The 16406-nt window shown below is 43.5% G+C and overlaps 1 protein-coding gene across 2 annotated transcripts; it reads right to left on the reverse strand.

The window, feature by feature from the left end:
- Nucleotides 1-2083: 2083 nt before the first annotated feature.
- Nucleotides 2084-15473, reverse strand: LOC141960087 (OCIA domain-containing protein 2-like). Of its 2 annotated transcripts, none has more exons than XM_074904774.1 (7): nt 15414-15473; nt 12337-12430; nt 11455-11508; nt 9218-9265; nt 8114-8219; nt 6767-6854; nt 2084-4297 (listed from the first exon to the last, which is right to left on the reverse strand). In XM_074904774.1, exons 1-6 carry the CDS (start codon nt 15471-15473, stop codon nt 6773-6775), a joined length of 444 nt encoding a protein of 147 aa, XP_074760875.1. In that variant the 3' UTR covers nt 2084-4297; nt 6767-6772. The 2 variants fall into 2 exon arrangements, with proteins under 2 accessions (XP_074760875.1, XP_074760876.1); XM_074904775.1 differs by lacking the exon at nt 15414-15473 and adding an exon at nt 12687-13005.
- Between the last annotated feature and the right edge of the window lie 933 nt (nt 15474-16406).

The following is a 16406-nucleotide window of genomic DNA, read 5'->3' on the forward strand; positions in this document are numbered from 1 at the left end:
CGCCCCCGGCTCGACGCCATTGGCCGCCGGCGGCCGCCCGGCGCCGGATTGGCCAGCGGCAGCGCAAGGCTGCCTGACGTCACAGTGCCGCGGCTTCTGCCGGGAGCCGTAGTCCGGGCGGGGCGGGTGCCGCCGCGCGTTGCTATGGCGACGCGTCGGCCGGCCCGGCGGCCCGGCCCGGCCCGGCGCGGCCTCACCGCCCCCCGCCCCCCCGCCCGGGGCCGGGCCCCGCCGCGCCGGGCCGGGCCGCTCCGGGCGCCCGCAAGCGCTTCCGCCGGCCGGCGGGCGAGCTTTCCGGGGCGGGGAGCGCCGCGCCGCCATGGCCGCCGCCCCGCTCGGCCCCGGCGCGGCCGTTAGGCCCCATCCCCCGCCCGCGGGGGAGGAGGGCTTTCCGGGGCGGGGAGCCGCCCGGTGCGGCGGAGCGCTGCGGCGATGGCGGCCGCCTGGCCCTGGCTGCTGCTGTGGCAGGGGGCGCCCGCCCTGCGCGCCCGCCCGGCCCCGCCGCAGGGCCCCCGGCGCCGGAGGAGGCCGAGCGGGGCGGCGGCAGCTTCGTGGAGATGATCGACAACCTGCGGGGCAAGTCCGGGCAGGGCTACTACGTGGAGATGACGGCGGGCAGCCCCCCGCAGAAGGTGGGGGCCCGTGGGGTGCGGGGTTGCCCCCGCGGCCGAGCCCGCGGTCGCGTCGCCGTCCCGCTCCCCCGCGTCCCCGTGATGCTCCGGGGATGCGTTTTCCCCCGCGTTTGGCAAAAGCTGGCCGCGGGCGCCCGCCCAAGGTGACCCCCGCCTCGCCCCGGTGTCAGACGGGCTGCCCGGGCGTGCTGGGGCGAGGCGGGAGGGTGATGTGTGAGCCGCGCAGGCCGACTCCGTCCCTCCGTCCATCACCCCTCCATCTCTCCGTCCCTCCCCAGGCGAAGGCTGCCCCCGTGCAGGAGCTGGCGCGGTGTGTGGATGGCCAGGGGGTGGGGACGCGGCGGGCCGGTGCCCGTCCTTCTGCCCGCAGCGGGCGTGTGCGGCCACGAAGGAAGCACACGGCCAAGCCACGCCACCGGCTGCTGCAGCCGGCAACCGCCCCCCCACGCTCGCCGCTTCCACAACGGCCAAAGCGATCCTTTGCTGCTCAACCACAGTTAAGCAATCAGTATGCATTTAAATGATCCTTTCTGCATCATGCAGCATAACTAACACCCCAAAACCTTCTTTCTTATGGAACTTCTGTGAAATAAAATGCATTTTTTTCATATTTCTCTGTCAAATTTTAAGAAGCTTAGAAGTTTAACTAGGTGCTGTAAACCATCCAGTGCTAAAAAATCCAGCATCTGTCCGATTCCACCCCTAGAACACATATCCAGACACCGAAAGTTCCAACACACCTATAAGTCACAGCATGATAAAAGCCAGTTGGTTCCAATTTCATCAAATTAAGTAACATGGTACAGAATGTGTTGTGAGTCTTATGTACCCTTTTGTAGCTGCTGCTTTTGGGAGAGTCAGTTAACTTGAATTTTACTTTATTTTTGTTATGTTATATTTAAGAAATATTGCAACATCATTACTACCTCATTATAAGGCTTGTAGCCCGGCTGCACATTTGACTAGACTGTTGGTTGAGCAAAGCAGGAGAAATTGTATTTTATCAAAATTAAATAACAACGTGGCCAAAACACCAACCCTGTTATTTCTCACATCAAGGAGTATTATGTGGACCCTGACACCTGACAGGCTTAAAAAATTATTTGGTCATAAATCCCCTGAAGTACAGAAAAATGCTTTTAAAGACCTTCTAGAGAACAGTTTGTGCATAAGCTGTGCTCATTTTTCCTTTGATGTGCACAAATGTAGTGCTAATACAGCTTAGACTCACAGACAGCCTTTTCTCCGTAACAGTATCACAGTAACTCCTGAACTTAGGTCCACACAATTAGCTAATCAGAGTATTGCCTCTTGCAAAGTATGGAAATAAATTTAGAAGAAACATGACACAATAATTTTTTTTATAGCTACATTTATTACAGCAAAGAAATTAGAAGCCTGAACAAAATTACATTTAAAGCAAAGTTAAATAGCTAAATTGTAACGCCAGGAGGTAACACTGCCAACAAGAACAACCTCTGAGAGTCTGACATGGAAGGTCCTCTGTCGCATGCATCAATCTCCTCGGCACCACCAGATGTAATGGCTTGCCTCAGGTGAGGCAGGCATGACTAACCTGTGCGGTTTGTCGCTGTTATCTTGAGAGCAGATGTCAGCTAAGACATGTCACCATACAAGTTTTACTGGCTATCACAGTACACCTGCGATAATTATATTATTTTCACAAATAACAAGGGAGGTTGACTTTTCTGTGGTTGTGTAACCCTCTCTCCCTGCAGCGCTAGTTGAAGGCTCCCCAAAGTTTACCTGCCTGTACACAAAGCATCACCTCTGGTACAGCACAGCTGTATACCCTTGACTCAGACTCCTGAGAAAGAGCTGTGGAAAAAGTCTGTAGAAAGGTAACAAGTGTAAAATTAAAGCCCCTGTTGAGACAGGGGTTCTTAAGTAGCCCATGAATTCAGGAGGGCAAACACCAATTTGGACAGGTATAAAATCTTGAAGGGAAAAAAACCAACAGTGAGGATAGTTAGTCTAACCCTTCTCCCACTGCTGCCTGCCTGGCTAGGAAAGACTCTTCAAGTGCCTTATCAGGGTGGTGAGCATTTAACCTAATAGCTTGTTAAGTCCAGAACGTCTTTTGTGTGTAGTAGCCAATTAATAGTAACTTTATACTTTTACATGCTGCATGTTCCACTTGCAGAATCTCTTTGTGTCCAGGTAAAGATGCCCAAAGGAGCTGATTCAAAAGAGGGGTAATAACCATAGGCATAGTATAAAACCAACCAAACAGAAAACCCACAGAAGACAGGCTTCACCAGCTAACAGCGAACACCAAACTTTTCAGCAGCTGTACATTTGGTTTCCACGTGAACACCATCACTGTGTTTAGGGGAAGTATTTTCTCTTGATTTCCTGAGATACATTGAAGTTTGTATGTCATGCTGTTTGTACGTCTGCCATCTAATTTTTGCTCAACATCTACTAGCCTTGGCTTGTGCACAGACCATAAACTGTTCCAAACTATCTTCTTGTGCATTGTGAATGTGACACATGTTTTTGATATCCCTGGCAAAGTGGGTTTTTATGTAAAACTGGCCTATTAAATGTTGGTTCAGCACAGTAATTGCAGTGTAGCCTGTGCTGTTGTTGGATGGGATAGAGTTAATTTTCTTCACAGTAGCTAGTATGGGATAGTATGTTTTGGATTTGTGCTGGAAACAGTGTTGATAACACAGAGATGTTTTTGTTATTGCTGAGCAGTGCTCACACAGAGTCAAGGCCTTTCTGCTTCTCCCCCCACCCCACCAGCGAGGAGGCCGGGGGTGCGCGAGAAGTTGGGAGGGGACACAGCAGGGACAGCTGACCCCAACTGACCAAAGGGACTTCCCATACCATATGACATCAGGTTCAGCATATAGAGCTGAGGGAAGAAGGCGGGGGGGGATGTTCAGAGTGACCGTGTCTGTCTTCCCAAGTAATAGTGACATGTGATGGAGCCCTGCTTTCCTGGAGGTGGCTGAGCACCTGCCTGCTGATGGGAAGCAGTGATCGAATTCTTTGCTTTGCTTTGCTTGCGTGTGTGGCTTTTGTTTTACTATTAAACTCTTTATCTCAACCCACGAGTTTTCTCACTTTTACTCTGCCAGTGCTCCCCCCATCCCACCAGGGAGGGCAGAGTGAGCAAACAGCTGAGTGGACATGAGTTGTCAGCTGGGGTTAAACCACAACAGACCACACCATAATGAGCTTCTAGCTTACCACTTTTCAAACACTCCAGAAACAAGGAGTCAGTTCAAAGACTGGATAGCTGCAAACTGTGCAAAATTATTTAAACATCCTTGCACTCTTTCCTTTTGATGTGAAAGACAAACATTCCAGCGTATGCCATTTTGCTTGCAACACAAAATATTAACAGCGTCTAAGTGCAGAAGACAAATTTATTTTTTCAGCACTAAGAGCTTAATTGCACTGGAGAAAAAAAAACAAACAAACAAACAACGTACTGAGAAGAGTGAGGAGACGAAAACCCCAAAAGTGCATTACAAGAAATTGCTGTTTACTGTAAACAGAACTATCTAACATTATGCAAGCACTTCAAATAACTCTGTTTACACCAAACCAAAGACACAATTTCTTCTCTACAGAATAAAGCCTTGAAAGAAAGAAGACAATCCATCAGATCTTTATCATCTTCACCATATCTGCAAATGAAATGAAAGGAAATACTTAGCTGAGTGGCACCTTGTTTTCAGTGTGAAATGTGCAACTTCTTGGTGATTTCTCCTAGAACTCTACAAATTCCCTGAAGATAAAGAAATTACCCTTAGAGTCATCAGCATGAATATCGTTTTATCCAGGTGGTCCTCCTAGGCAATTCCAGAGTTTGAAATGTACACTTAGCACGGATAGTGGTGGTGAGATGTGCTCAGTAGGGTCTCTGTACAGTTTTAGAGCACAGCATGCTAAATGAAGAATTTTGATTAAAATATAAAAAAGATTATGAGGTTATTATTTTCATTGTTTAACAATACAGAAAACAACACAATGCTTACAGTATTTATTTTCCTAAGTTTCTAAAACCTGGGCATCAAAAGTGATTCCTGGCAAATTCAAAATGCCACACTGACACAGATATAATGGCTTTTTCCTTCCAGCAATTAAAATTTGGAAGAGATACACTTGCATTTGTTTTCAGACTGTGTTTCTGACTGAGATTTCTAGCTCTTTTAAAAAACAGACAATACTTAAGTGACTGGTAAGAAGTAAAAAGCAGTCAACTTCTTTGATGAACACCTGAGCTGGAACAGGAAACAGGTCCCACAGCAGAAATTCCAGGACCCGCTTCAGGAGGAAAACAAATAGAGAGGACTGTAGCATTCTGCATTCTTGCCTTCATACAGCTGCAAGGATCCTTTGCATTTCATACAATTTGGAACTTACTTAAAATCTAATTGGTACTTAAACACCAGAAGAAATATTGTCAGCTCACGGGGGAAGGTTGAAAAGGGGAAAAAGCTGAACACGTGTTTGGATTTAGGGTTGTGCAAGCTCCAGCTCTGACAAACAGTGGAAGTAAATCCCATCATCAACATTTGATTCCACTACACAGGTAATTGCTAGTAAGTGACCATCCTCAAATATGCTTTGAGGTCCTTATTTGAAATAGGTGAGGACACTGGCCTACATAAGCAAACATTTATTTAAGAGAAAATCTTCAAAAGCACTTAATCAGCACAGCAGTGCAAGGGCTTAATTAAGCTCACAACTGCTAATGGATTTAGGGTGTCATTCATTCAGTCATCTAAGTCCGGCTTGCTCCCTCCTTCGTGCTGGCATTAGCAAGCTATCCGTCAAAAGGTTTCCTGGCTTTGATTTTTTTTTTTTTTTCCCCTTTTTCTTACGAGCTTGATACCTTGCTAGAGCAGTGAGCTGATCGAGAGGGCCAAATTGCTTCATTATCTCTACAGTGGCACAAAAGAAGCACTGCCCATTCTGGCAGCAACCCTATTAGGTGAGTCTAAGCCAAAATGCATTTTCTGGTAGTGGCTGAGAACTTGCAGCTCTTGATACATCATCAAGCAGCAGCAAAGTTGATTAAAACCAGGAATTTATTCTGATGGCTTCCTTAAGGACAATCCTTACTGCTGTAATGTATTGTTGCATAGTAAAAGTCCAGCAAAATCTCTCTTCTAGGTAAGTAAACAGGTTCTGGTCGTATATTCCTGCTTATAGGTTGTCTGCAGTCACATACTTTAGAGCAGGAAAGGGACCATTATCAATAGCCTTGTCTAAATTCGTACATAATACATGTCAAAGAGGCTCAATTCAACAATTTCTGCATCAGGTTTCTGTTCCAAGCTACAGTTAGAGCCGTAATAAACTCACATGGCAGGATTTCCAACAGGCCCTCTGCTCTCCTCTGTTGCAGGCAGCCAAGCTATTTGCAAACACTTTCACACATTCTCCTGCCTGTGAGAAATGTAGGCCAGTTTACCACAAGCAGAACGTGTGAAAAGGCTTTTAAAAAGCCCAGCTGCTGGCCTGTTTTTCATAGACAAAGAGTGAAAGTGCTTTTAAGCAGCTCCCTGCCTTCCACCCCGTAAATGCTCCTTTCCCCTTTCTGGGGTGAAAACATCACAGGTGCATCTCCCCTGCCCCACCACATAGTTGCTCTAGAACCACTCTTACACTACCCTCACTAAGGCTCTGGCCAAACCATAGTACTGGATGCATCACTCCAAAGAAACAAACAAATCCACCTCCAACTGTGTCTGCTTTTAGATTATCAGTATTTCAATGTATTTTTAATTATCAACATTATCCATAATTATTTGATTCTTAAGTAAAAATGCTGGAAATTGAAAGGAGTTATACTTGTTTTCATACAAGTAGTCAATCAAAATTAATTCCAATTAGGTGAATAAGCAATACAGCTAAAGCAGAAATTCCTCAGAAATGGGGGATTTAAAATGTAAGGTATGTAAGGTAAAAATTAAGAAACAAACTTAATTAGAAACCATAGATAGAGAATATTTCAGTGAATAATGCTGAGATTTTAATACATAATTAAATCCGTTATTTTTACTATATTGTTCAAAGGTTTCAAACAAGAATACCACTCAACATGGAAAATAAAATGAGAATTTATTTTAAATTTCAAGGTTGCCTACCTGGGACTAAGATGCTGACAGACCTGAACCTTCCTTCTCATTTGATCCCAATTTTGCTTCACATTCTTTGCAAGTATGATTGCAATGCCTACAATATTGAAAGCAGATAAAATATTCAAGAATTTTGCTGGATTTCTTCCAATACAACCATATAGCATGCTGGCAAATGTTCCTGAAGAAGTAATCTCTTGCCTATACTCTCCAATTTTTTAAACTGCTTTATGGGACATCAACTGCAGAAGATGACATCTAAATGTCTCAGCCAATAAAACCCCATTAATTAACTACTATTTTCAGCAATCACCAAAATATAATAGGATTTTTACAACAGGAAAAGACAGTCCTTGCCATTGTACCTACCAATAATGAACAGTTAGGAGCAAGGCGTATAATACAAAAAAGTGACGAATAGCCATTTTGTGTAACACCAAATGAGGAAAGTAATAGCTTTGTTACGTGGAGGAAAAATGGAAGTAGAAAGATATATGAACAATGAAGAAACTTCCTATTATCAGTCAGGCATTTTCATAGGCATAAAAACTCATGTTGGTCTGGTGGAAAGATGTGCAAAGACAAAGAAAAACATGATTTTGTGGACAGGGTTTTTGGAAATGTAATTTGCATGTGAAAGATACACATGAGAAGCCACACTGAGAATGAAAAGTAATACTGGCAGAAGCTTGGAATACAAGCAGAAGCTTGGAAGAGTTAAGTGTGATTTGATGGGAAAGAGTGCTTTACGTGAAGTTTAGAAAACAATGACTAAAACACAGAGATGCCAGGTGACAGAAGGCAGCCATTGACATGTATCATATGGTTAGAGTTGTAAGGTGGAAAAAATACCCTCGCAATTTGTGGTCTTCGTGGTTTGGCATGACAGTAATGAGGTTGGGCAAAGCCACAGAGGAGGAGGTTGGAATGAGGGTTGAGATTGAAATTGTTGCTAAAATATGAGGATTGTGTAAAAAAAATCTGCAGTGTATTTGGCCCGATGTGTGGTACAAAGGAAGACTCAAAGGGCCAAAGAGATATTATAGGCGATTGTGAGACACTTAGAGACACAATAAAAGATGAAAAGAGAACTAATAACTGTTGTCCCATCACACTTAAAAGTACAATAACTTCATTTAAATCATGGATTTCCTAGTAAGAGGTGTTACACTAAGTTTAATTTGCATTTTCTGAAGAATATTTAGTAGTTTCTAGTACTGTCATATACAGCCTAAGAATATGAGTAGTATCTCACGACTGGATCACAGAATTTAAATTCATAGTTTTGCTGTATATAATTTTTACTACGTTTTAGACTATTTTGAACCAGGATTAATAATTTATATAAGCACAAACCTTTTTTGTTGTGGACCACATGGTACAATACCAATTTTCTGGAACTTTTTTTGGCATTCTCCCATGTATGATATCTTTCCAATGGCAAAACCTAAGACACCAGCAACTATGAAGACAGATAACAAAACATTGTTAATACAAGAGCTTAAATCAAGAGTCTGCAATTGGCTTCATTTGAATCATACGATGAACTGTATGTAGCATGTCTTCTCGAAACATGTCACAAACACGTGAAGTTATACAGGGATTACCGGGATGATTTCAATAACTATTGGAAAGCAGTTACCTATAATGAGACATAGCAATTTGTCCAAAACAATGCACACAGGAGAAGGATATCATATTCAGCTGTAATTACAAGATTTTGGATTTAAAGGAACAAATTACAGAGATATCCCTCGATGAAATTAATTAACGATGTCAGCACTAATTTCTTTTAGTATATAATACAGCACGGTATATTTCTAATCATTGCAATTTTAACACTCTCCTCTTCGGGCTTCTAAGAAGCTAGAACAGCAGCCTGCCATATTACCACACAGTCAGAGTCAGAATAAAAACACGAATTCAACATCCCCAATTTTCTGTTGAACTTCTGTTGAAGAGAGAATCAACTTTATTTCTTGCCATTTAAAAGCTACCTTACTGTATTGTAGTTTCTGCGCTTTTATTTGCTTCCTTTATCAATTCATGGTCATGAATTAGACAGTTAAGATCAAATTAATATATGAAAAGGAACATACTCTTGCATATATTATACTATGATGACTCCTTGATATCATAAACTGTGTGTTCTGCTAAGCATGGCTGATCAATGAGGCTGACTTATTTATAAAACAAAGGTGAGATTGGAGTTTTTACCAATTTGAGAGGATATATTGAGTAAATATGTGCTGCAAGTGACAACGTTGACATTAAAAGAACCTTATTTCATACATTTATTTATAAACACAGCAGAATTCTGACTTCCTAAAGTGCTGTGGTTAACATCTCATTAATTCCAAAAAAGGAAGAGTTTGAAAAGAGATTCAGAGAGATCCATCTAAGGATGCATATCACTTGTAAATATAATTTTATTTCTTTTTAGAATTGGATACAACTTACTTGCCATCTTAGGTAACGCACCAAATCTTGGGTTTGCTGAGAAAACGCCTAAAATAAAAGGAAGTAGTCAGAAAGCTTATTCACTCGAGGAACTCACCAGTACTCAAAACCAAGAGAAGCTTTTGCTTTTCTGAAGGTGAAGACTGTCTAGAAAACTTAAAAGTCCATTAACCCAGATTTAGGAACATCGGGGCAATTTCTGTTCTAAGTTCTTAGTGCTTCTGTTTTGGGGTAGTCCTAAGTCACAGGAGGAAAAAAGTCTGAACTTTGCAGGATTCAGTTCAGGCATGGGTTTGGAGTGTAAATCAACATGAAAGTAGCACTGCTGCCACTGGTGACACCTGCAGCACTGCAGGAGGAGGAAGAGATGGTGGCTTATGTTTCAGTACAAACCAACCAACCCTATTATGTTTTAACAGCAAACTGAAACCTCTTACTCAGGGTCTAACTCCTTGTGCAGCAACAACCAGGCCCAAACTATTCTCTGGTAGTTTTCAGTGGCTATTGATTAAACCCATGTTAACCTGTAGCACTGGTATCTAGCCTCTTCCTCCAGAGAGGAAAGAGCATATGTTCTGGCCTTTAAGAGGAGAATGCAGTGTGCGGACCAAAAGATTCTCTTTAGCTTTTCCCACCAAAATTACCTTCCTCCAGTTAACACCAGGAGACGGAAACTGTATGTCTCTGGGAGCATGTGTGTGGCAGAGCAGTGCCGTGCTGTGGAGAGGGGCTCCACACAGCAAGATTACCATGGCAAAGGGAACAGTGCCCTGTTACATGCATTCAGTGTGAATGATGCTCAGAAGCTCCAGCTTCTTCGAGAGCCAGTGTACTGCGTGCAGTCATCAGAAAGGAGCGTTTCGACAGAAGAGCACTCAGTCTATGCTAAATGCAGCGGCCTTCACCCACTGGCATCTACGCGATTTTAAATTGGGTCTCTCAGGGAGGGAGGAACAAAACTGTTGTTTGCTTCTAAACAGTCCCCCCCTTCCAGTTCTTGACATGCATTAATGATTATTTGATATGGGCTTTTGTTATTTCACAGCTGATCAGAAACATCCAAGTACAATGGAGAGAAAGTGAGAAGAGCACCTGGTGCCAGAGGCTGGCATGTTAGCTGCTGAGACAACTCCAGTGCCCTTTTTATCACTGCTCATCCTTTTTTCAAATGTGTAATCCTTTGCTTTCCTTCACGCACTCTCCCTTGCTCATTCCCTCCCCATTTGCCTACAACCTGAAGGTCAAGGACACAACAGGGAACCCACACCAGCCTCTTGGGGCACAGCTTTTAGGTTTTCTACTCTACTCCTCCTGATCATTCTAGTAAAAAAGAGAATCTGATGAGGAGGAAACATGGTAATAGTGGCTGGAACAAAACAAGGGGCTTGCAACCACACTGAGAAAAGACTGAGCCATGTCCACCTCCTCCAGTTGCTGTCTCCCACCACTCACCTCCTATAGCCCCTGGATTCTTTTCTGCTTCTTGCTTCAGGCCCTGTGATTTTTCTCTTCTCCTACCTGCCCTTGCTTTAAGTGGCTGCAGATGCAGGCTGAAGGACTGTCTTATTTGCTCCTGTGGGATATACTCATCTCAGCAATCTTCACGGTGGATGCCCTTCACTCTTTACCCAAAAGACTAACCTTCAACCTTATTATTAGTCAAGACCCCCAGAAGGGAAACTACACATTGCAAAGTGCAACATGTAAAGCCAGGCTCATCCACCACAGAAACATAATACAATTGTCTTTTGTGCTAGCCTGCAGATCACAAGCCAACTCTATAAAAAGCCCTCTGTCTTCTCACTTTGGCAGTACTCCTTGTCCCCCTGCCCCAAAGCTTTATTCATACTGATACATGGTCGCTGGAAAAACATTGCCAGCATTTCTCAAATAAACCAACAGTTATAGTACCCAATTCTGATGCCCCTCCTCAGGTTGTAGGATGTTCTGCCCGACAAGCACCCCCAGTGAAGACTCTACTCAAATACATGAGATCACGGTGACAGAGTCTAGCCACCAGTCTTTGAATTCGTGAATTCTCTTTTCAGCTCATGGGCTTTCAAAAGAATGACTGTGGCAATGCATACATAACGATCAAATCACTGTAACCATGATAGTGATGAAAGGAATATCGATCTTGAAAAACAGCAGGCTTCAGGGAAACTTGCATTTCAGTAGTAATTCCAGAGCCTCAACTTCATAACTTAGGAGCATCGTGTATTTTTTTTTTTGTTTACCTTTTGAGACTAGCCCCTGGGTGACAAGCATGCTCCCAAGAGACAAAGGAAGAGCTGTAAAAATAGAAAGAGTATCTGGTATCAGCCAAAATTTGTTACCTATATGTTAAATACATTACCCTTTTATATGTTTATAATGTTAAACATATTACTCATCTTCTAAACGTTAACTTTGCATACTGTCTTAATCACCTATTACATCTACTCATTCAGATGACTATCATCTCTTCAAAGCAAGGATGTGTTCACACAGTGCCAGACATCAGGCATGCTGTAGCGTCTGGAGCAAGTGCGTTATATTTATTTACTAAATAATAACTTCCATAATCAGAATATCTCCTGTCAGTACTACAACACTAGCAATGACAGCAGCTCCAATTAAATGCTGAAGCCCTTTTCAATCTTCTCCTTTAAGAAAATGTGTAATTTAGATACAAATTGACATGGTGAACTTAAAAGACAGTAGAACACTAGTAACTAATCTTTTAGATGTCCTACACCTAAAGAATTTCACAAACCCAAGACACGTAACCATGCCTGCCTTTTATTCAAAGGCAGGAATAAGTACATAATAAAGTAAAACATTTGTAATGTTGTTTTAATAACGGACTTCAGGAATAGAACCACTTCTAATGACTGTTAAGGCAAGCTCATGTTAAACAAGAGCTTAATTCAACCACCTTTACCTACAGTGATTATGCAAAGAATTCGATTAACCCTATAATAACATCTTGCTCAACTTAAAGTGACAGTTACCCCACAATAACATTCCAACAAACTTCAATGTGTTACAATAAACAGTGTAACATCTTGCAGCCAGTTTTGCTTAAGTACATCGAGAAGTCATTCTCAGTGTGATAAGAACAAGTTTGGAATGCTCACCTCTGTACCAGAAACTTTCCTTTTTGCATTCTTTACGGATCCTTGCAATTTCTCCAGCATTGTGATTTTGTGAGATGGGACAATAGAACATTGGCTGAAACAATAAACTTGAGTTAGCTTACTGAATTTAATCTCACAGGAAGAAAAAAACAGATCAATTAAAGAAAACAAGTTATTTTTAAAAAAAAACAAGTAAAATACAATACAAAAAACAACCAACCAACCAGTTGTGTGATTAAACGTTTACTTGGCACCCCAACAGAGAAACAGGAAGAACTACATAGGTTTTCAGTTAAAACCACTCATCCTGTTCGTCTGTACTTTACTAAAACAGCTCGGCTGCTGCTTACCCCAGAAGTATATTTATTGCTTTATTTCTGTTAGCCCTTTCATTCTCATGAGCTACATCATCTTGCTGGGAAGCAAATGGCAGGAAATAAAGGCGGAGGGGTAGTTTCTAAAACTGAAATTGTGTCCCGTACAGGAGTCAATTTAAGTTCAGTAAGAGCAGATTTTGCAAGTATTCCGAAGAGGGTCAGCATAAACTCTGCCCGATTCCCCTAACCAGCTGTCGTGGTTCGAACTCGGCCGGCAGCCAACCACCCCGCAGCCAGTCGCTGACCCTTCCCCCTCCCCGCCCGGGAAACAGGGGAGAGACAGAAAGTAAAAACTCGTAGGTTGAGATTGATACCAGTGTAGTGATGGCAACAAACAATGACGGGAAGTACAACAGGGAAGGCACAATGCGCCTGCTCGCCGCTCGCCCCCCCGCCCGCGGCCCCGACAGAACGAAGAGCCCGCCACCACAGACCGGAAGCGAGGGAGCCCGCGTCTGACGTCACAGGCGAGGGACTGCTCCAATGGCCAATCCGAGCCCGCCGCGCCGGCTGTCCCCGCCCGGCTGGGGGACGGTTAACTCTATCCCGGCCGGAATGCGCGTCGGGCGCTCGGGCTCCGCTCTCGGCTCCGGGGAATCACCAACGTCCCAGCCGAAACCGGGACACGAGCCTAACTCTCTCTCTGAGCGGCTTAAATATATTCATGGCATTAACTGAACTCAACAACCATGGCTTCACCCCAATAATAATTAGCTTGCCAACTGGCTTCTTTTAGGCTAATGGTAGCTCTTTTTTTTTTTTTTTTTTTCTATTTTGATTGTGAGAAAAAAAGTGACAGTATTCTCTCTTGCATTCTACTATCCAGGGTATTGATATATGGATACAAGTAGATTATTTTTCGTTCTTTAACTGATGACTTGGTTATCAGTGTTTGCACTTGCAGTACCATTACTGGACATCTGAAATACATGGGTGCACTGGTTTTGGCTGGGAAACAACTTGTTTTTTAATAGTAGCTATTAGGGTGCTGCGTTTCAGATTTGCGACCAAATCAGTGTTGACAATACAGAGATGTTTTTGTTATTGCTGAGCAGTGCTCACACAGAGTCAAGGCCTTTCTGCTTCTCACCCCACCCCACCAGCGAGCAGGCTGGGGGTGCACAAGAACTTGGGAGGGGACACGATGGGGACAGCTGACCCCAACTGACCAAAGGGATATCCCACACCATATGATGTGCTCAGCGATAAAAGCTGGGGAAGAGAAGCTGTCATTAAGTTAATTGAAATTTTAACATTTTTCTGAAAAAACCACAGCATCTACAAACATTTTTGAAAGCAAAACTGGATTTCATAGAACAAGCAGTGCCTTGGGAAAAAGAGCACATTAGTCTGTTACAGGATTCTACCTCATTTTATGTCTGACTGATCCATGATTTTTTAACCGTAACAATGAAATGCTTTCCTTGGCTGCAGCCACACATTTCACATTTTAGCTAATTACTATCTCAGTCCTTCTTCAAGCACTGCTCCCACTAAAGTTAATAATGGTGCTGTTTGGGTAAACAGTATAGAACTGACTCTGCTCCAGACCCTAGAGCACCACTTCAAACTGGTTTCACAGCAAGGTCACAGCAAACACAATAAAATCCAAACAGGCTGAGTAAAAGATAAGGAAATGAGTACCAGGGCCCTGCACCAACAGGCTTTACAACCTTTCTGACCCCATACACACCCTGCCAGGGGCTTAGTTGCTTGGGCTCAAAGTCAGCTCTAACATGGCACCGTTGTGTAACACTGAATTAGATTGCTGTGAAAACAGCGAATCTGAGAGAAAGAGCTGCAAGAAACGTTGCCCAGGGCCTCTACCCCTCTGCTCAGGAGCTGCATTTAAGCTCAGGCCCTTGCCTTAATTCTGTTGTAGGTGCGCTTGTATGTGGCCTTTTATCATGATGATCCCTACCTTGAACTCCTGCCTTACCCTCAGCCTGGCCTTATTCCTAGGGACTTGCCTGGCAGTCACTGGACTGACTGTTGGCTGACCCTGGTTAACATCACTGGATCTGCTCTGCTCCTCTTTGACCCTGGCTAACATCACCAGATCTGCTCTGCTTCTCTTTTTTGGGTACTGTGGGACTGCGCTCCTTGTCACAGAGGTCACAACCCCTGCCGTGTGCTTGTGGCTCCCAGGTCACTTTCCTTGCAGATCAGCCCACTTTTGCTGCCCTCTGGCAGCGACTGGTTAGCAACAAGCCCATACCACGTCTAAATTCCTTGTGGTTAATTACATGCTTACAGCATAAAATGGTAAAATCTGAACCCTGTGGGTAGCTGACTTCTCCAGCAGAGGAGAATGCTCAGCTGCCATACGGCGGGAGGGCAGGCTCTTGTGTAGGACTGTTCCATTCTCCCTTTCAGAATGCATACACATGCACATGCACACACGCACAACTTGATAGGGACAGGTTATACTGGACTAGTACTCAGACACTAGGGCTCTGCCAGTTTGTAATTAGTTTAACCAGCACAGCATAAATCAGAGCCCACTATCTTAAGACTCAAAAGCTCCTAGACCTCTGAGCGTAGCGAATCAGGAAGCATAACAAATAGCCCTTTCCTCTCTCCATTTATATGCTTAAGCTAACGGACATCTGTTTCTCTCTTCAGTAAGAGCAGCCAATGCAAAATCCTGATTCTTCACTAGCAATAGCATCAAAATAAAAGGGAGGAAACCCAGCTTACCCATCCCATTTGCTTTAGCGGAGACAGCTGAGTTTCCTGTTGGGTTGTTTTGGAAGACATTCTCTTTCCTTGTACGCTGCTACTGATCCTGGTCGGCAGAAATTACGTGTTTTATGCGTGGCTACCTCTCTCTCTGCTAAGTACAAAGGTAAAAAGCCAGAGTATCATATTGATATTGTAAATCCAGGGTTCACCCAGGAACAGTAATGATCAAGTTGAAAGGACTATATTTTTTTACAGCAGATAGCATCCACTCACCTGATTAATGGGACTTATTTGCAATACAGAGTTATGTGTTGCCTAATTCAGACAGGGAAGTTGGTAAGTAAAGTCAGATGCTGGATCATGACATAACACAGCACTCCCAGTCGTAAAGAAACAAGAACAAATATGAGCAAATAACCCAAAACCTTTGTAATTTTTATTGTACTGCAGGTCAAAAATTTATCTTCTTCAGTGTGCTGTCCAGAATCACTGTATTGCTTCTATTCTCACTGCCATCATCTGAAGTTTTGATTCCACAGGACACACAGTGCAAGTCTATCACAAACCACATCTGCATTTCCAACAAACACAATCCAGTTACAAACATGCTTTTACAAAATTAAATCTATAAGAACAAATAGATTCCAAGGAGTTTTACAGTTGCAGCCTTCTATGCCTGAGAATTGTGCTGCTAAGAAAAGGCAAGAAGGAATCCCATTTATTTCTGGAGTAATTCAAACATCTAAACTGTAATTTTTACCTAGCAATTTGCTGCATGGTCTGCCACTTTATCTATCAACGTACAGGGTACTGCTGCTTTTCAAAAGTACCTTCTGAGAATGGTGGCACCGGGCGAGGCTAAAGTGACTGTGAAGGATAGAGTTAAGCAGGAAACTTGTGCAACAATTTAATAACCTGTATGGTTGTTGTCATTCATAATATTACTGTACAAACCACTTCCTGCACTTATTTTGGGGTCAGTTACATAGCAATAAAGTTCATGCAACG

Source organism: Athene noctua, chromosome 4 (genome assembly GCF_965140245.1).
Source record: "Athene noctua chromosome 4, bAthNoc1.hap1.1, whole genome shotgun sequence".
NCBI classification, from domain to species: Eukaryota; Metazoa; Chordata; class Aves; order Strigiformes; family Strigidae; genus Athene; species Athene noctua.

Coding starts and splice junctions, on each gene's coding strand:
- LOC141960087 (XM_074904774.1), bottom strand. CDS start 15,473: ATGTCTTCCAAAACAACCCAACAGGAAACTCAGCTGTCTCCGCTAAAG. Junction 12,431..15,413: donor CGCTAAAGCAAATGGGATGG/GTAAGCTGGGTT, acceptor TTATTGTTTCAG/CCAATGTTCTATTGTCCCAT. Junction 6,855..8,113: donor TGTGGTCCACAACAAAAAAG/GTTTGTGCTTAT, acceptor TCAATATTGTAG/GCATTGCAATCATACTTGCA.